At 51.2% G+C, this 22,594-nt stretch overlaps 6 protein-coding genes across 6 annotated transcripts; 2 read left to right on the top strand and 4 right to left on the bottom strand.

Annotated features, from left to right (window-relative positions):
• Positions 1–6,308: 6,308 nt before the first annotated feature.
• On the bottom strand, positions 6,309–7,798 carry NECHADRAFT_65150 (uncharacterized protein). Its single transcript, XM_003049573.1, has 5 exons — positions 7,426–7,798; positions 7,283–7,372; positions 7,004–7,230; positions 6,762–6,946; positions 6,309–6,710 (listed from the first exon to the last, which is right to left on the bottom strand). Exons 1-5 carry the CDS (start codon positions 7,638–7,640, stop codon positions 6,558–6,560), a joined length of 870 nt encoding a protein of 289 aa, XP_003049619.1. The 5' UTR covers positions 7,641–7,798; the 3' UTR covers positions 6,309–6,557.
• Positions 7,799–9,961: 2,163 nt separating this feature from the next.
• NECHADRAFT_29414 (uncharacterized protein) lies at positions 9,962–10,483 on the top strand (the record flags this gene model as incomplete). Its single annotated transcript, XM_003049777.1, has 2 exons — positions 9,962–10,318; positions 10,412–10,483. Coding segments are annotated over 2 exons (429 nt in total), but the record flags the coding sequence as incomplete, so codon positions are not given.
• A 729-nt stretch (positions 10,484–11,212) lies between these two features.
• On the bottom strand, positions 11,213–12,488 carry NECHADRAFT_29997 (uncharacterized protein; the record flags this gene model as incomplete). The annotated part of the gene is made up of 2 exons (XM_003049572.1): positions 11,213–11,441; positions 11,773–12,488. 2 exons carry the CDS (start codon positions 12,486–12,488, stop codon positions 11,213–11,215), a joined length of 945 nt encoding a protein of 314 aa, XP_003049618.1.
• A 953-nt stretch (positions 12,489–13,441) lies between these two features.
• On the bottom strand, positions 13,442–17,496 carry RDR2102 (uncharacterized protein; the record flags this gene model as incomplete). Its single annotated transcript, XM_003049571.1, has 3 exons — positions 13,442–14,125; positions 14,177–14,494; positions 14,543–17,496. The coding sequence occupies 3 exons, from the start codon at positions 17,494–17,496 to the stop codon at positions 13,612–13,614; spliced, it is 3,786 nt and encodes a 1,261-aa protein (XP_003049617.1). The 3' UTR covers positions 13,442–13,611.
• Positions 17,497–18,366: 870 nt separating this feature from the next.
• NECHADRAFT_30125 (uncharacterized protein) lies at positions 18,367–19,980 on the top strand (the record flags this gene model as incomplete). Its single annotated transcript, XM_003049776.1, has 1 exon — positions 18,367–19,980. One exon carries the CDS (start codon positions 18,367–18,369, stop codon positions 19,978–19,980), a length of 1,614 nt encoding a protein of 537 aa, XP_003049822.1.
• Positions 19,981–20,263: 283 nt separating this feature from the next.
• On the bottom strand, positions 20,264–22,083 carry NECHADRAFT_74179 (uncharacterized protein; the record flags this gene model as incomplete). The annotated part of the gene is made up of 3 exons (XM_003049570.1): positions 20,264–21,346; positions 21,393–21,714; positions 21,761–22,083. The coding sequence occupies 3 exons, from the start codon at positions 22,081–22,083 to the stop codon at positions 20,264–20,266; spliced, it is 1,728 nt and encodes a 575-aa protein (XP_003049616.1).
• Between the last annotated feature and the right edge of the window lie 511 nt (positions 22,084–22,594).

The raw sequence follows: 22,594 nt of genomic DNA, 5'->3' as shown, positions 1-22,594 counted from the left end.
AACCGCCCTGCCTCTTGGATGGCGGCCCATTCGGCGCCGTGTGTGCCCCAAATATACTTCCCAAAGTCGAACTCGGCGGGCAGTTCGAAGGGTAGGTACTATGAAACGGGCTGGGGAAATGTTGAGAATGGTTTGCTGCAAATATGCACTTAACTATCCTAAATATTAGACAGCATAGCTATTTTACCAGCAGATGTATAGTTTACGAGACCAAGACTTATCAGTCAGTCTTCTTGGTGGCAATAGCGAGAATATCCCGCTCTCAGTGGTGATCGGACTCGTCGCCCGGGTCAGGGGTGGCGAACCGAGCAGAGGCGCCGCCAGGTAGACGTCGGTGCTAACTCTTGTCCACCCTATCTAAAACGCTGATAGAATTTTTGACATATAGCTGCTTGAGATGGAATATCTCCTTGGGGTGATGGGCGGCCAAGGCGAGGTCGACAGGATTGATCAGTTGAGGAGCGGCCTTCAGACTCCTCAGGATCGGTCTCTTGTCGTATGAGGTGTCTATCGAAATAGTCCTCGTTCAGCGCCGTAGCTGGAGCAAGCAGTAATGCCCTGGTCTACCTTGGTAGCCATCTGTTGGTGGGGCAGATTGAAGTTCGTCGACCGAGTGATACATGACGAGTAGTTTGTGATTCCACGCTCTCATCAACAATAAGAAATTTATAATCAGGAAAGCGGTCCCTGCGAGTGAGCCTTGAACATTGGCGGCAACGTCAAGGACTGCATTCACCCGCGACAACTGATGGCTGTCGGTCAGTCTCCGTCGACCAAGACCACTATCTCTCGGTTGCAGTCTTTGCCTCTTGACCATCCTCGTTAATGGGATCGACTGCGTCTTCCTGGTTCATTTATTGAGCCAAAGTCTCTCTTTCTCCAGATTCAGGCCTATCAGCACAGAGAAGAAGAAAGCTGCGGGCCGGGCTTCACTGAGGTGTTTCCACCCCATGGACTTCTCATCCTTCTTCTTTTGGTCCCTTTATGGGCACTCATGGCACACAAAAAAGCCTCAAAGGGTGCGTTGTTGCTATACTGTTCCTTTTTTGAAAGACCAGAATGAGATAGCTCAAAATGTCTGTTAGGGAGCTGGTCGTCGCTCGTGTCCACGGGATGTCGTAATTTGGTGGCATCCAGCAATTGTATATATCTGGTCAGGTAGATGTCTGTTTGCACCCTCCCATTTGCATTCCGTCTGGAGGCTTTAGTATCGATAAAAGCTTGACGGAAGCTGCAGACGATGGGAGGTAGCGCCTTTAGAAAGCTAAGTAAGGCGAAGCCATTCCCCCATCTACGTACTGTCCAAAGAGGTCACTGTCATCAAGAGACATCCTTTGGAACGCTGCCTCATGGTAGAAACTGTATGTTATGCGCCAAAAGTGAAACCGATATGGTTCAATATAGGGAGGGATCGTATCGACGGTGGCCTCGAGGTGGTGATATAGTGATTATATATAGATGGCCTCGGTTGATGGTCGTTTCCTGGCACAAGCTAAAATTGGCAAGATACATATGTGACAAGGCCATTCAAGGTCTTGTCTGCGAGGGGTACACTCAGGGCGGAAAAGCCAGAAGGTGGCACGTTGATTTGTCCTTCGCGAGAGGCCTTCGGGCTTCAGACTTGTCCAAGAACGTCTTCTACCATGATGTTAAGGCATTGGAATAGGATCATTTGTCTTTCAAGGACAAATTCGCCAATCGACTGAGCCCGATGTTTTGATCCAGACCGAATAGGTCAATGATCGGTGGAAGCCTCTCAGGCCAGAAAGTCGCTATATGTTGATCGTGGTTACTATGCTCATCTGGCTGGAGAGACCAACTATATATACTGCCCGATCATCCGGAGCCTCAGAGTTTGAACGCCGTCGACAATAGCTTTGTCGCTTTCGTCATCGGGAAACTTGTCGATAGTGTGGGCTTCCATGACCGACTTGTGACGTCCCGGCTGCACTTACCTCTGGCAGGAAAAGGAGATTCCCTCACCACCCATTGGGCACAGCATCTCCCAAATACATGTCCGCATGGTAGGATCACTGTCTCATGCGTGGCTTCTTCAACTGTCCTCGGTATCCCCTAGGAGAACTCATCTCCTCATGGCGGAAGAACACCAAAGCCCAGCTGGTAGTCTGGAGCATTCAGTTCCCAATGGATCCAGTCGACTGCTACCCATTGGGTGCGTGGGACTGAAACCGAAGGATTCTTATGAAGGCATGCCAAGGATTTGTTGATGTATTCCTGGCGCATTTCGAGGAAAGCTGCCTTTGTAGTTCTATATAGGCTGTTGAACCAGGGTATACACAAGTGGCTCGACTTGGAATTTGTCCTGGCCGACGCACACAACATTACGTCGGGGAAAAGCTCGAAAGTCTATGTACCCTTTCAGCAGGCGAGGCAACGTAATCCTTTCTTCATAGCTGTTGTCCTTTTTGGTGGTTGCCATTAGGGAAACCCTTGAGAGAGTCTGTGTCACTCAGAAACTGCGTGGTATGCTCGACTCAATAGCATACTCGGCCATGAAGAGTTATTTCGGCCTCAAGAACGTGTGTCGGGCCCATGGCTTGTTTCATATAGAGAGCAACCTCATCCCCGAGCGTCGCGGTGAATCTTGGTTCTCTAACGTCTTCTCCAGCGCTTTGGTGCTCCGCGTTGGCCACGTCTCCGGTGTTTGGGCTGTAGGTCATAGATGGTGCCTGACTATATATATCACAGTCCACTTCCAAGCCTGTTCGAAGGATCCGGCTTGGATCTTTGGTCGAAGTCGTGATCATCTCCATGAGAGTGATTTGTGCCACAGCCCCCCAGGTGAAAGCGGCCGGAAGGCGATGCTCTAGACACTCATCGGTTGAGTGGCCAATTTCTGACGCTGGCGGGATATTTCCATGTCGTGGTGTATATAAATATATCCTGAACCCATGCATGACTGAATATTGCTTGTTACGTTCCTCAACTCTGCCTTTGGGTTGTGGCAAGACAGATAGGGCCAGGTCAACAGCTTCAACCTTCTTCAAGTTGTCGGACAAGAGAACTCAGAAAGGCTGCGAGTGAAACTAATAGCATGTCTGAGAGTTTGAGGGACTTGTAAACGTATATATCATCGAGTTTTCCACGCTGAAGAGTCCGCTTGTTTCGCGGTACCCAATCCTGTGTGTGTCGATGCTCCATGGGCAGACGACCTGGGAAAGCCTACAACATGGCTCGCATTCTTTCCGGGTTATCACCCGAACCTGTACAGCATAGTGATGCGGGTTTCTGTCGACTTAAGAGAGCGTAAGATTATTTTTATTGACCGGTAGATTATAATTCAGCCAATCGTTCCTTGTTGTGTATTAAGGAATGTCTGATACTGTCGAATGGTTTGTTCGTTCCGAGCCAGAGATGACTCGATCATGGTGGATTGTCGTTCAAGAATCGCGTTTTGGTGTTCGAAAAATCTTTCCAAGGCAGCATCCCTTCGCGTACTGGCAGACGTGCGAGAGTGTAAGGGAGGTCAACACTAGGCTCCATGGGCCGAGGTTTCGAGAGCGCGAACAGCTTCTGGCCTGGCTCTTCCTTTGGAAAAGATATATACAAGTGTGTATATATAAGGGGACTGGGGTCCGGCCCTGGCGTCGTTGGTGAGGGAATGGATGCGATGGAGGGGCGAGGTGAGAGGACGAGGAGAAGAGTGCCCTTTTAATATCCATTATCACGTGAGCTTTACAGCTTTCAGAAGTGGTTCCGTTGTTCAATCAGTTCAAAAAGCATAGTAGCAACATAAAGCTTTGCTTCTGCTTCCTCACCTGCGCTGGCTGGCTCATACTGTTGGTTGGAATGAGGTGCAAACACTTGCTTGACAAACCACACTGTTCCTATATTTTTGTCTTGTATATCATTGCTAAAAAGCATCTTGACGAGAAAATTATGTCTCACAAACCATCAATGTCCATGTCAGATTGAACCCCCCGTGTCACTGTTGAGGGGGCGATGGTCCAAACACGGTAGTCAACGGACATCGTTCGCGAGACAAGTGCAAATATAGACGTAGGGAACTAAAGCAAACTTTGCAGGTGCTTTGTGTTATATCGCCATCTGCTGTGTTGGGCGTGCCTGAAATACCCACCAGCCATCTCTCACACTCGACCTCGCAGTGGACAGTTCAAGATATAGGCTGCATTAAATTCAAGACACGATAACAACGGCAACGTGTGCTTAAGTGCTCATAAGTATAGGCTCAAGTACGTGCCTGTTGAGAAAGAGTTTTAATTAAAATATATATATTAGCTCAGAGTGTCGCGAGTCGGGCATGAATGCAGAGTGTCTAAACGAACACTGGTAACTCTAGGGAGGACGATCACCAGGAAAAGCTTCATCTACACCTAGATGAAGGGCAAGCCGCGACATATCTCGCTTCTCTCATTTAAATTAGTTGAAACTCCTGGTAAAGTATTTATTGACCGCTGCCGTACGAAACCTGCGGGCAGATAGACCAGTTCTGAGGCCAATTCGGGTGGCATGTAATCATCTCTTACCCATGCTCCCTGATAGACCACTATGGCGAAGTATAATTAAACACAAGTCTCTCATGCGCGGTCTATTTCCATCTTCAGGCTAAGTATCTATAAATATCACGAACCTCATTACCCTCGAGCCATTTAGGACAGGTGATGTGATACACACGAGCAGAAGGATCTACGGGATGTTTCCTTTCACATACAGGCAAAAAGTGTGTATCCATGCCATGTAGAAATTCAGTCACTCGTTATTGGATATACAGTCACGCAAGTTGCTGGATAATAGTAGGTGGGTTCCCTCCTACCCGTATCAAGGCGCCGCCAGGACACAGCTCGCAGAACAAGACATCAGTATTATATTCACCGACCGACCTCAAAGCATTCCAAACTTCTGAAAGCCTTAAGGACCAATAAAGAGTTTTTTTTGGGTTCCCCACGCCGAAGCCCCTTTTCTTCTCTGAGGGCTTCAGTGGGTGGTATGCTGCGACCCCCAACACATAATTAAACTAGCACCTGAGCCGAGACCGAATAGATTCAGTGGATGAATATGTGGGCTTTAGGTCTTGATTTAATATGGGATGAACTTGCTGCTGACGCGGAATTGGTTGAATATGCAGCTAGTGCTATTGCCAGGGATACCAGCACATGATATCAGCCACGTCAGGGGGCAAGGAAAAGAATTGAACTCGTGTTGTATATTTGGTTGAGAATAATGTGTCGGTATTGCCGTCGTGTCAAAATAAGTAAAGCTCCATTTCTGCTCAGTCGTAAGTGGCCTTATGAGTCCTCGGCGGTAGATTGTCCGTGAATGACACGGTCGCGCACTCTTATGTCCGAAACAACGCGACACAACGTGATATTCCCGTCAAATGCTTCTCCAAGATTTTAACGGGTTTACAGAATCTAATAAATCCGATAGTCTAGATGATCAGAGCTTATCTAGATGATAAGCATCGCGCAACGGCCCAAGGGGATATTTCCGCCGGACTAAACACGCGTTGAAGTCCTCTTTTCCCCAACACCGCGTAGCAAACTGCGGGGGAAACGCGTGTTGTTGGTTTCATTGTGGATCTGACATTCGGAGTTATCAAGAGATGTTGGCAGGTTCGCTTATCTTGTGTTGGCAGCAAAGAGGCAAATACGGCACACCAGGCAAACCTGAATCTGATGCTTTCTGCGTCACCAATATCTCTCCCCCGCCTTTTTTCCAAGATCAGGATCCCATGGGAAAGAGACAAGATGTTGGGTTGCGGATCCGGGGCAGACGGGGATAGTCCTTGCGCGTCGCATGCCCAAAGCGGCCAACCCCGATCCCAAGGTTCAGGGGGGTGGTTGAGCTTCGTTTCTGTGCGGGGAAGAATGGCCAGTTTGCAGCCCATACAAACACGAAGCCGGGGATCCGGAGGAGGAGATCTGCAGATGCCAACCGCCTTGAGCGCCCGCAGCGTCGAGCATTGAGTGTGTGTTGCCTTGAAGGATTGGGGTTTGCGTATACAATTCTTCTTGTCCAGTCGTGTTGACACCCAAAACAAGTTGCTTGCCCCCCTACGTTCTCGAAGCTCGTAAGCGATGGGTGCAACCTGCATGCACAAGCTAGCAACAAATGGGGGACGGCCTGGACCGCCCAACACGTGTTGCAACGAGGTTGATGCTTGCTGTACAAAGCATCTCTGGGCGCATTGGCTTTGTGTCGAGCGTTGTTGGTTCAATCTGTTCATCCCGTGTGTACATCTCGGTCTCTCACCTCCGCTAGACAAATGGATATTCCACACCAAGAAGAGAATAGTAATTAGAGCAAACACATCTGGGGACGTCCCTGATGTCGACTAGATTTTGTCCGCTGCAAGTAAAAGCTACATTGGTCAATACCAAGTATCCGATAATCAAATATAGTTCAAACAGAAGCTCGCTAATGCCTCTTATTTCCCCAAGAGGCCCGAGATTCCAACAATAAACCACCCAATCCAACCGTTGACTGGAGCAACGCCTTCGACAACGCCACAAGGAAACAGGCTCTCGTTGAGCCTCCCTTCACCTCCTTTTCATCTTCTTCAGAGTGTAGTGGAATTAAGCCTGGCGCTCCTTCTCGCTCTTGCCCTTGATGACGGTAGACAGGTCACCGACGGGGATCTGGATGGGGAAGTCGACGATGGCGAAGAGGACGGCGATGAGGATGTACCAGCCAGACATGCAGGTGACGAAACCACAAGCACCACCAGCCTATGACAAGTTAGTTATATACACTCTATACACAGCAACAGGAACACATACAATAGTCAGCTTCTGAGCAAGCTTGGCCTTGCCAGTAAAGTCCTGAGCCAGAGTCCAGAAAGCAGCAGTCAGGAGCATGAAGCAGAACCACAGGCTGAAGAAGATGGCGACAAAGACAAGGTTGGTGCGGAGCGAGCAGATGAGGAAGACAAAGGTCAAGACACCCATGAACAGCAGCCAGAAACCTATAACTCTAGTCAGCTTTACCACTCGATAACCGTTTGATTTATGTAGAAGCTTACCGAGACTAGCGTTGAAGCCCGTGGTGGTGAGACCCTCGGCGGCAGACTCAGCATCGGCGGGGGCATACGCGGCGTAGGTGCCAAAGGCAGGGATGAGGGTACCGCCGTAGGAGAACCAGAAGCCACCGAAGGAGCAGAAGACGCAGGCGGGGAAGCTGTTTCCGAGAACCCACTCGAGGATACCGCCGACGAGCATGAGGAGACCACCCATGAAGACGTAGACGGCGCTGATGTTGTTGTTAGTATGGTATATAGGAGAGGTGGAGGTGTGAGGCTCACTTGTCGGAAGCACCGCTGCCGCCGGCGCCTCGCCAGCCCATGAGACAGCAGGTCAGGGGAGTGAAGGCGAGAAGGAAGCCAACAAGGGCGCTATATCTTTGTCAGTGACTCTGAAGCTATACTGGGAGCTCGAGTGGGCGTACATGGGAGTAGGGTTGCCAAAGGTCTGTCGAAGGTTTCCCTTGACCTCATTCATGGGGGAGAGGTAGAGCTTCTCGAACAGCTCAGGGCTCATCTGGACGCTGGCGGCAGAGCGGAACTGCTTGAGGGCATCCATGCGCTGGGCCTCGGGGTCATAGTTGCCGTTCATGCCGTTGTGCTTCTCGTGGAGCTGCTCGGTGTGCTCGGTGGTGGCCATTGTGGTGATGGTATCCAGAGTGATGGATGGACCTCTCGTGGGTGAGGAAAAGGGAGGAGGATAAAGGGGGAGGCGTCAAGAATCGATTTCCTCTTGGATGGGGATGGGTATCTTGATGTTGCTCTAGAAGAAGAAGAAGAAAGTTGATGAAACCAGTCAATGTCGAGACTCAATTCGAGAATGTCAAGAAGGAGGAACGAGGTGAACCCCAGACTTATATCAGGCCATTGGCATCTGCAAGAAGAAAAAAGACCTTCCAAGGACCAGGTCCCCCAGATTGGCACGGAACAAGGGGCGCCACCCTTTGATCCGGTCTCCCCCCCATGCATTAGCAGGCCAGTCTCACTGACTCTCTGTCTGCTTTTTCCCCAGTTCTCATGGTGGTACCAAGAAAAGACTAAGCCAGATCTCCACCACTAGGGGAAGAGGAGCCAAGACGATCTCTTGTCTGTCTCCTCTCCACAAGCGCCGGATGTCCGTTCAGGCGCGCTGTAACCATACAGCTTTTGCTACAAGGTGGCGCCGCCGGTCCATCCGTAACGAGTCAAGGGCAGCATGTGCCGGCCTGAGCCCAGTGTCTAGGATTCATCAGGGCAACGGACAGGGGGATACAGACTAGCGATCTTCTCCATGAAAGGTACGTATAGAGTGTGTGGACCAACGCTGGTTGCGGGGGACGAACACTAGTCAAAAGTTGGAGTCCCCAGGAAATTCCCCACACGATCCCTTCGCCCGACGAGGATTCGACCAAGCAGAGGAGACAAAACAGCCCTAAAGCCTCACCGTCGTTCTGGATGCGGAGGGGGGATTGAGTGCATGGGGCCCCAGGAATGGGCGTTGTTGGGGATCGAGAAGGGGAAGAAGACACCAAAGGCGGAATCCATCCTCCGGCCAACCGAGAGCCTGGTCGTCTACACTACGCGCCGTTGACGGAGCTTTTTTCTGTGAGGGGATGGACAGTGTGGAGGGCATGGGGACAAGCATTCTAGACGTGGAGGAGGCCAAGAGAGAAAGACGCTTGCTTGGTGAAGCAGCTGACCTCAAAGCATGACCCCTTCAACAGCTCTGGATCAAAGGGGGGCTACATCTGGGGAAGAGGATCTCTAGAGTAAAGACCAACCCCATGTTTTTCTTGGATCTGTTGATCGGGGCCCCGGACTGATGCCAATTCCCCGGGCTCTTGATGTGGACATGGTGTTCCGTGGTCATGGTTGGCTCTCAACCAGAAGCAAACCTTCGGATCCGCATCTCGTTTTGTGGATATACAGTACATTCACACTCAAAAGTGTGTACGACGTGGCAGAGCTTCTCTCTCTTGGAAAGATGTGCGTTGATGGGTCGATCATGGCGCGTGCCGGTTGCAGATTGATATGGGTAGCATTTTGCGTAACGTTATGTACAGCCTCTCCAAGAAAGCCCAGAGCCTTCAATACGCCCGCCTATAAATGAGATGCCAAGCCAAGACTGCACTTTACGTACTGGAAATGCACCTTCTCCAAATTCTCGACGGCCCGTTTTAGCAAGGCATGCCAGGGTGTCTTTGTTTCTCCTTGAGCCCAGCTAGTCAACCTTTTTTCTCTATCAATACGAGAACTCTTCTGTTTGTTAGTTCAGTTTCTATCAAGAAACAAGTCTGTTCCCGTTCTGGAAACCCCATGACTTCACAATGAAGATCATGTCCATCTTTCAACAACATCCTCAACTCCCTTTTCCCCATGCTTTTCACTCAACCCCCTGCAAAACAGCCTAATGCACCAAGTGAGATGAGGGGAAAAAAAGAACCACCGTACATTAGCTTGCGGCTCCGAAGCACCCGCTAGTATCCGCCAAAACGCGGCTCCGCCTTTTAGCACTGCAACCGGGGGAATGCATGCATGAGGATGACAACCAATAAGGTGCTGGTTCGGTACTTGCTTCTCCAAGGTCGGAGTAAAGAAGGACCGAGTCTCATCAAGGGTCTGTCAAGCCGTCATGGATATTCGAGATGAGCATGTTGACCATCGGAACTCGATGAGAAGATGAACAGTTTAATCGCAATTTAACGCCCTCATCGTAATCATAATTGTTCAATGTCTTGTTATTCACCTCAAGTTGAAAGAAACAATGAGAAATTGGCTTGTTTTCCGTTTCTGACGTTGCTGTTTCTGGACCTGACTTACACGTCAATGTTGTCATGATGAGTAGACGACTCTATCAACGACGTCACGAACAGAGACAGTAGAAAGCCTTTTGAACATTCATTCATGTCTAATTATTCTATCTGCTAAATCTTACAGTTCCAACAATTCTAATAATTCTATAACCTCACATATTCTACAATCATGAAGCAGGTCTTTGGCGCAAGCCAGCAACGTTCCGCCGCCGTCCCCATCGGCGCAGGAGTAGCCCTCCTCGGCGCCGGCATTTACTACAAGTCCAGGAGCAAACCCCAAGTCAGCGAGGAGCAGGCGCGCAGGGACCGAGCCCAGGCCAAGAGGGACGAGGGCCTCTCGGGCGCAGGCATCGGGGGTAACGCTGTAACTGGCGGCCACGAGCTGAGCCACGTCAACCCCCAGAGGAGTGAAGGGTCTACCGCGCCCCTGGAGAAGCTTCCCAGCGGGGGAGTAGGCGGGGGCGTCGGCGCCGGAGGTTCAAACGTCCGCTCCTCCATCGAGATGACGGCCAAACCGCGCGAGGGCGTGTCGCCGAGCGGTGCATCCGGCAGTGCCATCCTGGGCAGCATATTTGGTACGGGGGCAACTGCAGAGTCTGGTACCGGAGATGAGACCAAGGACACGCGGGTGGCGAGCAACTATGACGGGACGCCCACGAGGAGAAACGCGACGCACCACGATCAGCACCAGCCTCGAGTGCCCAAGTCCGGCAACGCCGCCGGTAGTCAGGGGGATGACAACAGTGGTCAAGACACCAAAAGCGGACAGAGCTTGTCACAGACTTTGCAGGGAGTCATGGGCCAAGGAGGAAAGAGAGCTGGTGAGCAGGGTGATCAGAACGCTGACTTTCGCAACACCAAGATTGCGAGCAACCACGCTGAGACGCCGACCAAGAGAGCAGCCTAGGGGTGATGGCCTTGATGCCTTGTACGAGATGCAAAAGCAAACAAGATTGAACAGAGAGTTGTCCAAAGCTGTTAATCTCCTCTTGTCCAAGGATGTCCGAGATTAGATGTGCCTCGAGTGAAACAGCACCACGCGTGAAGCTAAAGTCATTTGTTGAGTTCTGTACTCTCGGTCTTACTGGAGCAATCCTCAGCTCAGCAGAACGGAGATCAATCTCCCCTTGGGACGCCATAGTGTGTTGAGCTGACGGGGGATCCTCCTAGCAACTTCTCACGAGTAGTGTTGCATTCCCAGGTTTTTGCTAGATCTCATCCGTGCATCTACCCCCTTGAATCCAAGATTCAAAGAAAGACTCGACAGAGATCCAAGATGTGCTGACAAGAGATTCGACTGTGATGTGTCAGTTGGTTCCCTCGAGCCAATCGACTCTCTGCCCAGCTTGGCCTCCATGTCTCCGGCCACTACCCCAGAATCTCTCTCCCCCTTGTCCCGCTGCAAGATCTGCGTGTTCGGTCAACCCCCGGATTTTGTGACAGTTTCTTTCTTTCTCCGCTTAGTATTGTTGGGGATCAGACGTGCTGTAGCTCTCGCCTCGTCAACCACCATTTCCCCGGATACTTTTGCTCCACGCTCTGCGGGTACGTCCAAAAGACCAAGATGGCGGCAGTCTTGCTCAGAACCCGTTGCACCGGCGACTGGCCCGGTCGGTGGCGTCGCCAGAGTTTGTACTCGGACATAAGGACTGTATTGCCAAGGACGTTGACGACGCGGAACATGCTGCTCAAGTGTTGGTACTCTCTTCACACAAGTTTACACTTTGACTTACATGTTGCTGACGACGAAAAAGATGGTTGCGACCTCAGCTGGGGACATCCTCCCTGGTCTGTTCTGAGCACTCCCAAGTATCGTGAGCAAGGGAGGAATCCAGAGTCCTAGGATTCCAAGCTCTAGTATCAAAGCCCAGTGGTATGTCCTCAGCTCTACGTTTCTCAACAGCGTCAGGCAGAATACCCAAGACGCCATAAAGAAGTTGACCTACTCCCGTCAGCACAACCTCTTGAAACAGAAGAAACCTACTTACAATCGTAGGCGCCAGAACCAACTTCTCCTTGTTATAATACCCCCAGCACAGCGCCGACCCTATAATCGTCACGAAAGCCTGCGCTATCCCCACGAGGAAAAAGTAAAAGAGCATCCAGTGAAACCTCCTGTAGCAGGCGCGGTGAAACTCTGGTTCGTTCCACGCTGCCCCGGACGTGACGGGATACCCGCAGTACCGGCACACCCAGACGCTCGCCCACGTCCCAAGGGTGTACCTGCGTCCGACCATGAAGCCTCCCCTCGCGGCGACGCAGTCGAGGCACTCGCTGGCCAAGGGATACCGGGCGTCCGACTCGTCGGCCCGGATCAGCGTATCCCTGAGGGGGTCGTAGCAGAGGCACCGGTAGCAAGTCGACAAGAGTTCAAACTTGATGCCTGGAAACACCTCGCGGATAACGGGCTTGCTAATGCGGCCTCGGAGGGCCCGGCACGTCCGTCGCAGAGACTCAACCTGTCCAAAGGTGAGTTGCTCCATAATCATCATATGGAGTTCCGTCGGGAGCTTGACGAGGCCGTTGTTGGTATTGGCGACTGTCCACCGATGCGACAGATCCTCAGTTGCTGCATGTCCAATAACCCTCTTCTCGGGTTTTGTTGAGTCGGACCCCAGCGCAGCCTCGTCGTCGATAAGCACCGCGTCCCCAAATAACTGTTGACGTATTCGATGTAGTGTCCTAAAAGACGGCATTGTAGATAATTCAAAACCTCGGTAGTTGTCCATGATTGCAGAAAAACAACAAAAAGCCGAGAGTAAAGTGGTCGTTATATCAAGAGCAGAGACTCTCTTGGCTTTCCCTCACGGGGCCTCATCTTGTATAGCCCAACCAACAAATCATACGAGATCCCTGTTGAGGCTCGCAAAAAAATAAAAATAAAAATCAATTGAACCTCGGGATGACGAAATGCTTCCCAGGTACACGGAAATGGCAAAATGTATGGTCAAACATCCAACGCAGGCACAGTCAGATGATCATTATCCAATGGGGACATGTCAAAGTGGTGTTGGAATTCGCTGGCAGGACCCGGGACCCATTTTGACCCTCACTGACGGGGGAAGCTTATTACTTTCTAAGGAACTGCCAAGAAGCATGTGCAAGTAGAGGCTGAAACGACTTCACGTGGGAGAAATAAAGCGGTCAAATTGGTTGAGCGGGCTTGGACCTGCGAAAGATACGAACGAGGCAAAATCTCCGACGGAGAGTTGACCAAAAGGGGGTGTTCAATGCGCTTCTAGACCTGGACCCAATTGCCACGCGGCTCTCAGGCTGACTCGCTGACATGTAGGGTAAGGCTGACTGCTTGATTCAGAACGAGGTTGGACCCTGAATATTGTAAAAGGAATAAAAGAGGAAGATGCGTCTGCATAGTAAGCCCTCGGTCCGAATATACGTTGTCGTTGGTGAAGACGCTGTGATGGAGTCGTTGTTAAGGGGGAGATTGGAAATATCGTTACCCGGCACATGACTGAATCACTCACTAATAAACACCGTGATGCAACTTACGATGATTCGTAACATGACATTTTAAAAAGACGAGATAAGGATATTAAAACGGATACGATTTCACTCTCTGCACGAGGCCAATCAGGCAATTTCATCTCGCCTTCAGCCCTACGAATAAGCATAATTCCGTCACCTGTTTATGTACTGATTTTCTGTTTAAGCATTGCCTTGACAACCTGAATTCACATGTCAAACTTCTACTTGACAGGGGAACAAGACTCTTCCAGAAAATACATCCTAGCTTGTCCAAACTCCGAAAAACAGAACATTCCCACTGTAAATCATCGCTCTTCCATGAATAAGTCTCTTTCATCGTAGCGGAAGCGTCATCCGCTTACCGCCTCGTCCACCTCGTCCAACACCGACAAATCCCCCACCAGAGCTAGCATCCATCTTCCTAGCCAGATTGTTCAACTCCTTAAGAAGACAACAAGCCGCCACCACGCGGAAACTCTGCAGCTCACCAGTCCCGTGATACACAAGCGGAGCATCTTCCTTTTTGATACAGGCAACGGCGACGCAAGCCCAGCAGAGCTCCACCGCGTCCTCTCTCCACCGGTTCGGAGCCGCCGCGGTAGATGCCTCGGTAGCTGTGCTGAGGGTCTCGGCGTCGTTACCAACGCCACGGTCGCGGATTAGCTTGACGATCCACGTCATGATGCGGTCGATTTCCTCCTTTAGCTTGATGGATGAATCGCGTTGGCGTCGCGTTTGTCCACCTTTTTTGTTCAAGATGAATCCGCAAAACACTTCAACCTCGGATAGACCTGAGCGCGCATTCTCTGAGAAGCGCCACATGTTGTCCGAAATAGTCGAGTCATAGCTAGCGAGTTAGTTAGTATGGCTCGTTTCAAGGTGCGTACTCACGACTTACACGTTGCGAATATTCCAAGCCTCCTCAGTCCTGCGTTTCCAATCGATATCGAGCTTGTACTTGACAATCTCGTTCTCGACAATGGTTAGTAGCTGATCCCAAACCGATGGTCCACCCGTTTCAATCTTGCGATGAATATTCTCATGCCAGATTTTATTCTCATCAACGCTCCGGTATAGATGACCGAGAATCTTTGTCGACTTGTAGTACTTTGGTTTTGCTCGAGCCATCATGTCATCCTCGTCGTACTCCTCGGGATCTCCAATATGATCAATCTGGCCGAGGTCATACAGCTTCAATGGTGGCGCCATCGCCAGACTGGTGTCCTAGTTAGCAGGTATACTAATCGCTTCAACACTAACTTACAAATCGGGCCGAAAGCGCGGTGGCTTTGGCAACTTCTTGACCTCCACTGGAATACCCGTCTTTGAGAAGTCAACAGCTGTAGAGTGCATCTCTGCCAGTGAAATACACTCTGGATGAAGCGTTCCCAAGTCGTGAGAGTCGGCCAGCATGACATGGCGTGTCGCAATCATACCCAAGATGTCGGTTCTCATGAAATTGATAAAGAAATCGGCAATGTCCTTGGGAGTTACTGGGCGATCCAATGGCACAGGCGTGACTCGTGGATAGTCGGCTGGCTCAAAGACCTTCTCTGGCATGGCCCGCTCATCCCAGATGATGTTGTACAAATCTCCATCGAGGTCGCCTCCGCTCAGTTGACTCGGTAGATCGCGATCGCCTTTTTGACTGAAAACAATGCAGTTTTGGAGATTCCTGAGGGGATGTCCTTTGGGAGGTGTCACCATCTCGGCGACTTGGATATCTCCTGGGTGTAGAGCTGGCGAGCGAGTGACCAAGATGATTCCATCCTCAAGCGTAGCGTTAATACGCCTGCCATTCTTCACACCATACGTCTTGTCGTACGTGACATACACCTGGCGCTCCTTGAGGAAACCCGTCTCGTCCATGACACCAAAGAGAGTCACGCCCTTCTCAACCGGAATACGGGCCTTGTGTTTGAGAAGCCTCAGCTCTCGTAGAACGACATGCTCAACAGCTGATCTGAGAAACTTGTCCCTGCGGTAATCGATGCCCATCCTGTCCAGCTGCTTCACAAGCTTGGGAAGACCCATGTTGACGCCAATGGTCTGGTATTCCAGGAATGTGCTGGTGTTGTGCGCGCTCGCCGTGACGCCACGCAACACGTTGAGCGCCTTGTTCTGCAAGTCAAAGAACCAATCATTCTGCGTCCCCATGTCTTCCAGGATTTTGATCATTTGACGATTCAAGACAAGCCGCAGGGGTTTCGACGATGTATCACAGATTCCAAGCTCTGTCAGATCGTTGCTTGGAAACTTCATCATCGATTCCTTTCGAATACAGAACGTCTTGCCCTCAAGTCTGGTGTCTAGTGAGAGCATCCCCTTGCAGCCGCCCCAGCGGATTTGAAGACAGGTTGGTGCAGCAGAACGCATGGGAAGATACATCCAAACATCTTCAAGGGCGTCCTGGGAAATTGTGCCAACGCCGTCACTGAACACTCGTGAGCCATCGGCGGTCTTGATGTCTGGGATGTGACGAGTCGTGATGCTGTTTTCGAAGAGTGGCACTGCGTATGGGGTCTCCGAGAATGCCTGACCGATTCGTGCCGCGCACTTGGCTGGGACTCGAATATCCTGAAAGTCTCCTAGAGCCTCTAATATCACAGAGATGGTCTGGCTCTGGTAGTTTCCATCAACGAAAGGAGACGCGAACCAAGCCGAGTGGGAACGTAACGAAGAATGAGAAAACCCGAGAAAGGTATACTTCCTCCCGGCAATGTCGATACCATCATCCATGACTTTTCGGTACCGACTGAAAGTGTCCTCATTGTCGATGCGAGGGTTAAAGTTCAAATCCTGGCCATCCTCATCACAGAATATGACTCGTAGAAACGAATCATTGTTGTCCGGAAACATTCTCAACACTCTGTTCTTGCTCTCAGCATCAGGGCCGTGGAGAAGTACTCGTGTAGGTGTGACCAAAGCCTTAAAGACCCAAACCTGGTGATCTGGTAGTTTGGATCCATAGATTCTGTCTCTCTGAGGATTCTCCTCCCGATACTTGTACTCCGCGTTCATAACCTCTGCCATGATGCTCACCACATCCAGCTCTGCGGGGTCGGTACCAGGACAAGGATAAGGGATTCGTTGAAGCAAGGTCTTCATCGCATCAGTCGTAACAGGGATAGCAACCCCCTTCTCCTTGGCGTCGATTGCAACCTGCTCTAGAATATCGCAGAGTTGTATCCCGCTAGAGGGGAGGATGTAATTGTTCCATACGAGAGCCTGGACCTGGAACAAGATGGCGAACGGAACAAGTCCAGTTGAGAGAAGGCGCTTGGCCCTTTCGATCAACTGATGTCGTCCCCGAACGGCGTTGGTGCTCGCATCTTCCATATAGCTCCATTGAACTGATGGAAGTTCGTGATTGGTGACGGCCAGGATATCTCGGGTCTTGATCTGGCGCAAAATGTTGTCAAAGTCGCTAGCATGCATCAAATAGACGCGATAGACGAGACAACTTGACGAGTATGCATGAAACAAGCCCCAATCGTTCATCTCCTGAGCTCGCTTCCACCTGACGTTCTTGTTGTCTGGCGTGCTATAGGGGCGATAGATGCGCGGTGGTTCTCGAAGAACCAGTGTGAATGAATTGTCACTGCGACTGGCGATGAGATCCTGGATTGAGTCGTTGTGAAAATCCAAGCGAGCACCAAAATGCTCCTCGATAGTCAGCCACTGTGGTGTGAACTTGCCCTTGGTGAGATCGGGCAAGGTCATGGCCACCTGTTCAACAAAAGTGAGTGTCTTTGCAGGACCACGAAATGTATTCCCACCGCAGCTGAGACCTCGAACCCAGAAGGCCTGTGTAGGTGCTTCCGGATCCCTAGCAGTCGACTTTGCCTTTTGTTCGCGATCATGCTTAAGGTGCGCGATGACGTGCTTGTCGATAGGTCGAGTACTCTTTTCCACATAGACTGCGGTTTTGAGGATGTAGAGGCGGGCAATAGCGCGCGGCTTGATCCTTGGCCGGAGTGGATTTCCTGGAGGCTCGTTTTCCTTTTGCTTGTCTGCCTCGGGCATGTACTTGCCATGCTTGTTCAAGAACTTCTGGCCGTCTGCGGCGCGGAGAAACTTGATCCAGCCTTGAGGTCTTCGTTTTGCCTTGTCGCATGTCCAATCTGAGATGTTTAGGGCTGTCATGAAAGGGGTCAACTCTCGCTTGAAGCTCTCTTCTGACAAGTCCTGTGGGACACTTTTGCAGAAAAGTTCCATCTTGGCGGCTGAGGTTTTGAGCGCGAAGGCTCAGCTCTGCGGTGGTATTTTTGATGGTCTAACCACTCTGCCAAGTTGGAGAGTCACGTCGGATAGAGCCGTCAGGCCCCGATGATTGCAAGTCAACAAGACCGAGTATCACTCGAGGGCATCAAGTTGGGCGTATTTTCTGTTTCTAGGTCAGGTCGGAGCTCTGCTTTTGACTGGGCTAGCTTGCTCACTGCGACTTCTCTCACCAGGACGACCCCTCTTCCACGTCAGCTGAGGCGGCAGCTTGCAGACTGTGACGCCGCAAGACAGAAACAGATTGGGCGAGCGGGAAGCCTCATGCGGGAGGCCGACCGCGGCGGGAGCCTGACATGTGCCGAATTAACGCGTGATGGAGTTGAGATACGGAAGAAGAGGAAACAGAGGGGAATAAGAGACGTTGAAAGGTAAAAGCTGAAGAGAATGAGAGAAAGCAGCTCTCCCTCTATCAACAGTCGATAAAGACCTGTCACTGTCAAGACAGCTGCATCTCCGCATGCGCCCGCACTGCACGTACGTTTCAACGGCCCGTTTGGAGGGGCCCTTGACGGTATTTCGGTCAGCAGCCAAGGGTCCCTCTCTAGACCCCTGCAATCCTCGGTGAGCCTCGGTGGGCTCGGTGAGCTGCGGGGTAAACGTTTACACATTCCGCATCGACCACATCCCGATTCATTTGCCGAAGCCGAATCGCGTCGTTGCCGACGATACTCCACCTGCCGTCATGTAAATCACTCTTCCGGAGGCGCTGAGGGCGCTGTTATATGTATCGTGTATTCCTTCCTCGGGCATTGACATCCTAGACTACGCTCCTTACCACTTCCCACCTCATCAAACCCCACCACGATGTCGACGCCTGGCATGCTCTATGTTACCATGCAGCCCAAGCCGGGGCTGTCTCTGGATCAATTCCACGAGTGGTATAATAACGAGCACGGACCGACCCGCCTCCGTCTCCCCCAGATCTTCTCCAACGGTCTCCGATACAAGGCGACCGACGACTTGGAGCCAACCTTTCTCGCCGCATACGACGTGACGTCAATGTCGCACCTCGAGACTGAGACCTACTTGACATTGCGCGCGAACCGTTCTCCCAGAGAGGCCGAGACGATTGGTCAGGTGGATGTGAAGCGATACTTTTTCGATCTGGTGCATACCAAGGAGTCGTCGGAGTTTGTTCCCCTCGAGAAGCTGTCTGATAAAGAGGCGGAGGGTATTCAGACGACCGCCGTCGATATTCAGCTCAAAGAGGTTGAAGGAGCTGGTGAACAATACGAAAAGTGGGTTATTGAGGAGCACATTGAGATGCTGGCCAAGGTCCCGGGTTGGTTGCGCTCGCGCATCTTCAAGACGTCGTATCTCGAGGGGGAGGGCAAGACGAGCTACTATGCGCTGCACGACTATGCCAAGGTGAACGGCCAGGGCGGAAAGGAACACAAGGCGTCCATGGACACTCCCTGGCGAACTGAGGTCTTTGACAAGTATGTCGCCTCCAAGGGCCGCCGGACTTACTCGCTCTTCTACGTCTTTGGTCCGGCTCCCCGTGAGCTGTCTTCGCTTTCGAAGCTTCCTTCAACAGCTGCATTCATCTCTTCCGATTCCAAGACCAAGACAACACCAGGCCCTGATGCTGTTGTTGAGTCCTACATCACTACATCAAACTCTCTCACCATTCCTTATCGGCTAGAGGGAAACCCGGATCCTCATGCTCCAACTGTTGCGTTCAGCAACTCCCTGCTGACATCTCTGCACATGTGGGATCCCTTCATTGAGATTCTCAAGCGTGAGAGACCTGATCTTCGCATCCTGCGATACGATACCCGTGGTCGACATTCAGTACCTCAGCCTCCTGTTGCTGCCACCATGGATAACCTTGCCGACGATCTTCTCACGGTGCTCGATGCCCTACGCATCACCAAGCTTGACATTCTGATTGGAGTTTCCATGGGCGGAGCTACCACGCTCAACTTTGCCATCAAATACCCTGAGCGTGTTGGAAAGTTTGTCGCCTGCGATTTCAATGCTACCTCAAGCCCCGCAAACACTCAATCCTGGAAGGATCGCACAGCGATTGCCGAAGAGGACAATGGCAAGGGAATCAACAAGCTTGCTGGGCAAACCGTCTCACGATGGTTCCACCCTGCGACTATGGAGAACAAGACCGAGACTGTCAAGTGGATGACAGACATCGTGGCTACCAACAGCGTTGAGGGCTTCAAGTACAGCTGCACTGCGCTCTGGGACTATGACCTGAAGCCTAAGATGGGAGGCTGCAAGGTGCCTGGGTTGTTCGTCGTGGGCGAAGGAGATGCTAATGGTGCCTTGGTCAAGGCGATGGATGGGTTCAAGGGATTGCTTGGTGATAAGGGAGCCAAACTCAACATTGTCCCCCAAACGGGCCATCTCCCTATGAGTGAGGATCCGCAGGCCTTCTGGGAAGCTGTTAAAGAGTTCGTGTAGATATCATATAGAGTGAAAAAAGAAATTAGAATGGGTTTCCCCCCGATATTTACGCGTGAACTTGCTTGTTCAACAGTTCAGACACTGCGGTCTCGTTACCAGTAGGCCTCTATCTAAACCTCCAAAGACTAAGAGATGGATTGAATTATATCTGTCTAAAAACAGAACTGACGTTAGACAGAACTTCTCATTCTTGAGCGTAGAGTTAACCAAGTACTGCATACTGCGAGGACCGAGATTCATCTAGATGCCCATTATCAACAGACCTTTCGCATACGAACACTCACTCTTTGCCCTTCAAATCATCCAGTGTCTTTTCCTCCAGGCCATACTGTGTATCCAAGTCCTTGCGCAGAGGAATATCCTTCTCAAACAGAGCGAGTAAAAAGGCCAGTCCACCAAATGCCACAGAGATGACATAGACCTTTCGGAGAGCCAGCATGAACACATGACGGATCTGGCCCCTGATGGGTTCCTCGAACTGCATTAAAAATGCCCTGGTTGCGCTGGCATAGGCATCTCCGGAGCTGAGCACCTCCCGGGCTACTTCACTATCGATCATATGCGCGTACTGCTTCGTGTACGAGTTAAACACGGTCCCTGCGATGGCGACGCCCCAGATCGTGCCAAAGGTACGCATAAAACACCATGTCCCCGTCGCTGCGGCCTGGTCGATCTCATCCGCTGAGGCTTGGAAGGCAGGGAGTAGCGTATTGAGCAGGAAACCAGAGCCAATGGCGGGGAGGAACTGGATGAGAATCCATGCTGCATCGGGACTGTCTTCCTTGAGAATCGCGAGGAGGCCTACGCCCAGAGTCATGAGGAAGAAGCCGGCTATGTGTAGCACCCTGTATTTGCCCCATCTGGAGAGCATAAAGGCCGATAGTGCGGCGCCGGGGATGGCGATGAGGGCCACAGGAAGCATTTGCACCCCAGATCGAGAAGGGGTAGACACTTTTACGGCCTGGAAGTATAGAGGTAGAAAGAAGTAGCACCAAAAGATGAGTACCATGTTGAGAAAGGTGTTGACGTAGATGATGCGAGATGTGCGGTGAGGGAACAGCCGGATGGGCATGACGGGTTCAGAAGGGAAACCTGAACCTTCATAGACGACGAATCCGACTAAGCCAAGAATTCCGACGATCAAGGGGACCAAGATACGAGCGTCGGACCAAGGATAGAGTGGGCCAGCCCAGGTGAGTGCTATAAGGATCGAGATGCTCGCCGCCATCAGGATGGCGTTGCCGATATAATCGATTCGACGGAGCTTGGCCATTGTTGACTCTTGACGGTTCCACTGCAAGTTGAGGAAGAGGTAACTGACAACAATGGCAAGGCCCCCGATGGGAAGGTTAAGATAAAACACCTGGGACGTGTTAGCAGAGCCATCTAAAGCATCTGGGGATACTCACCCATCTCCAGGTAGTGTTTTCAACAATGACGCCGCCCAAGAAAGGCCCAACAGCGAACCCAATGGTTGCCACAAGCATAAGCATAGCAATGTAGTTTCCTCTGTATCGCAGGGGCACCAAGTCTGAGATGATGACATCGGCAGCCATGTTTATACCACCGCTGCCGACGCCTTGAACAGCACGGCCGGCGATTAACATGGCGCCTCCATTAGCACCACCAGCAATGCCACTTCCAAAGGTGTACGCTGCAAATATGAAGATCATAACTCTCTTGCGGCCCCAGAGATTGCAGAGCTGGCCGAAGAGAGGCTGGACACAAGCACTGCAGGGTGTTAGGATAATGGGGCTACCTGAAGCACCAGACTCACCTCGTCAGAAAGAAGATATTGGTAACCCAGATATAGCTGCTTCCAAGTTTGAGATTCTCGACAATGGTAGGCAGAGAAGTAATGACGACAGTTGACTCGAGGGATGCGAGGAGAGTGGAAATGACGAGGGTTAGCATGATCATCCAGAACCGGTAGTCTCTATTGAACGCCAAATTGTCGTTTGGAGAATCTGCTGTAGAATCTTGGGCTTCTTCATCGCTTTTTGGTCTAACTGAAAGGCTGCTAGAGTCAGGGGATGTGGTCGTCTGGTTGTCCAAAGGCCCAGAGGGAGCCTTTTCGTCTTTGACTTGGTCAATAGTCATGTCGGTGTAAGGATAGTTTTCTCTAGCATGTCAATGAAAAACGACACCAAAAGCAGTAGTTTCACATCGTCGACCAGCAGATAATTATAAATTGACAAGAACAAGGCATCAAGAGCTTGGTCACCAGGGTGGAGATGACGATCGGAGGATTTAACCTGGTGAGACGACGAAAGCACAACTGCCTGGCCGACCCGGGAACCAAAATGCTTTCCGTAACCGAAACTCCGCAAATCCTTCAGACAAGACACTTGAGATATTACAAGGGTTAAGGTTGCAGCATGTAGCTCTTTTGGTCTACGTAGACCTTGTCAACTCGTTGAATCGTTCCATTCAGTCGGAGGCGGGCTAAATTAACAGATCGGAGGCTTAAGGAGAGGGTACATTAGGGTGGTTTCCCCCAATTTGCGACCTCGCACTCGCATACGTTTATTAGGAAGAATGCTACATCCGATCCCACGGAGGGTTTCCCTCCCGAGTTGCATACAACACCAGCACTCACAAAGTCCCCAGA

This window comes from Fusarium vanettenii, assembly GCF_000151355.1.
Source record: "Fusarium vanettenii 77-13-4 chromosome 1 genomic scaffold NECHAsca_8_chr1_1_0, whole genome shotgun sequence".
Lineage (NCBI taxonomy): Eukaryota > Fungi > Ascomycota > Sordariomycetes > Hypocreales > Nectriaceae > Fusarium > Fusarium vanettenii.
Note: the sequence above shows the minus strand (reverse complement) of the source record. Positions and strands in the feature narration are given on the sequence as shown.

Bases quoted from the DNA above. Each gene is read 5' to 3' on its own strand.
- NECHADRAFT_65150 (XM_003049573.1), bottom strand. From the start codon at position 7,640: ATGGCCACCACCGAGCACACCGAGCAGCTCCACGAGAAGCACAACGGC. The intron at 7,373-7,425 runs GTACGCCCACTC...ACAAAGATATAG, and splicing joins TTTGGCAACCCTACTCCCAT to CGCCCTTGTTGGCTTCCTTC. The intron at 7,231-7,282 runs GTGAGCCTCACA...CAACAACATCAG, and splicing joins GGCAGCGGTGCTTCCGACAA to CGCCGTCTACGTCTTCATGG.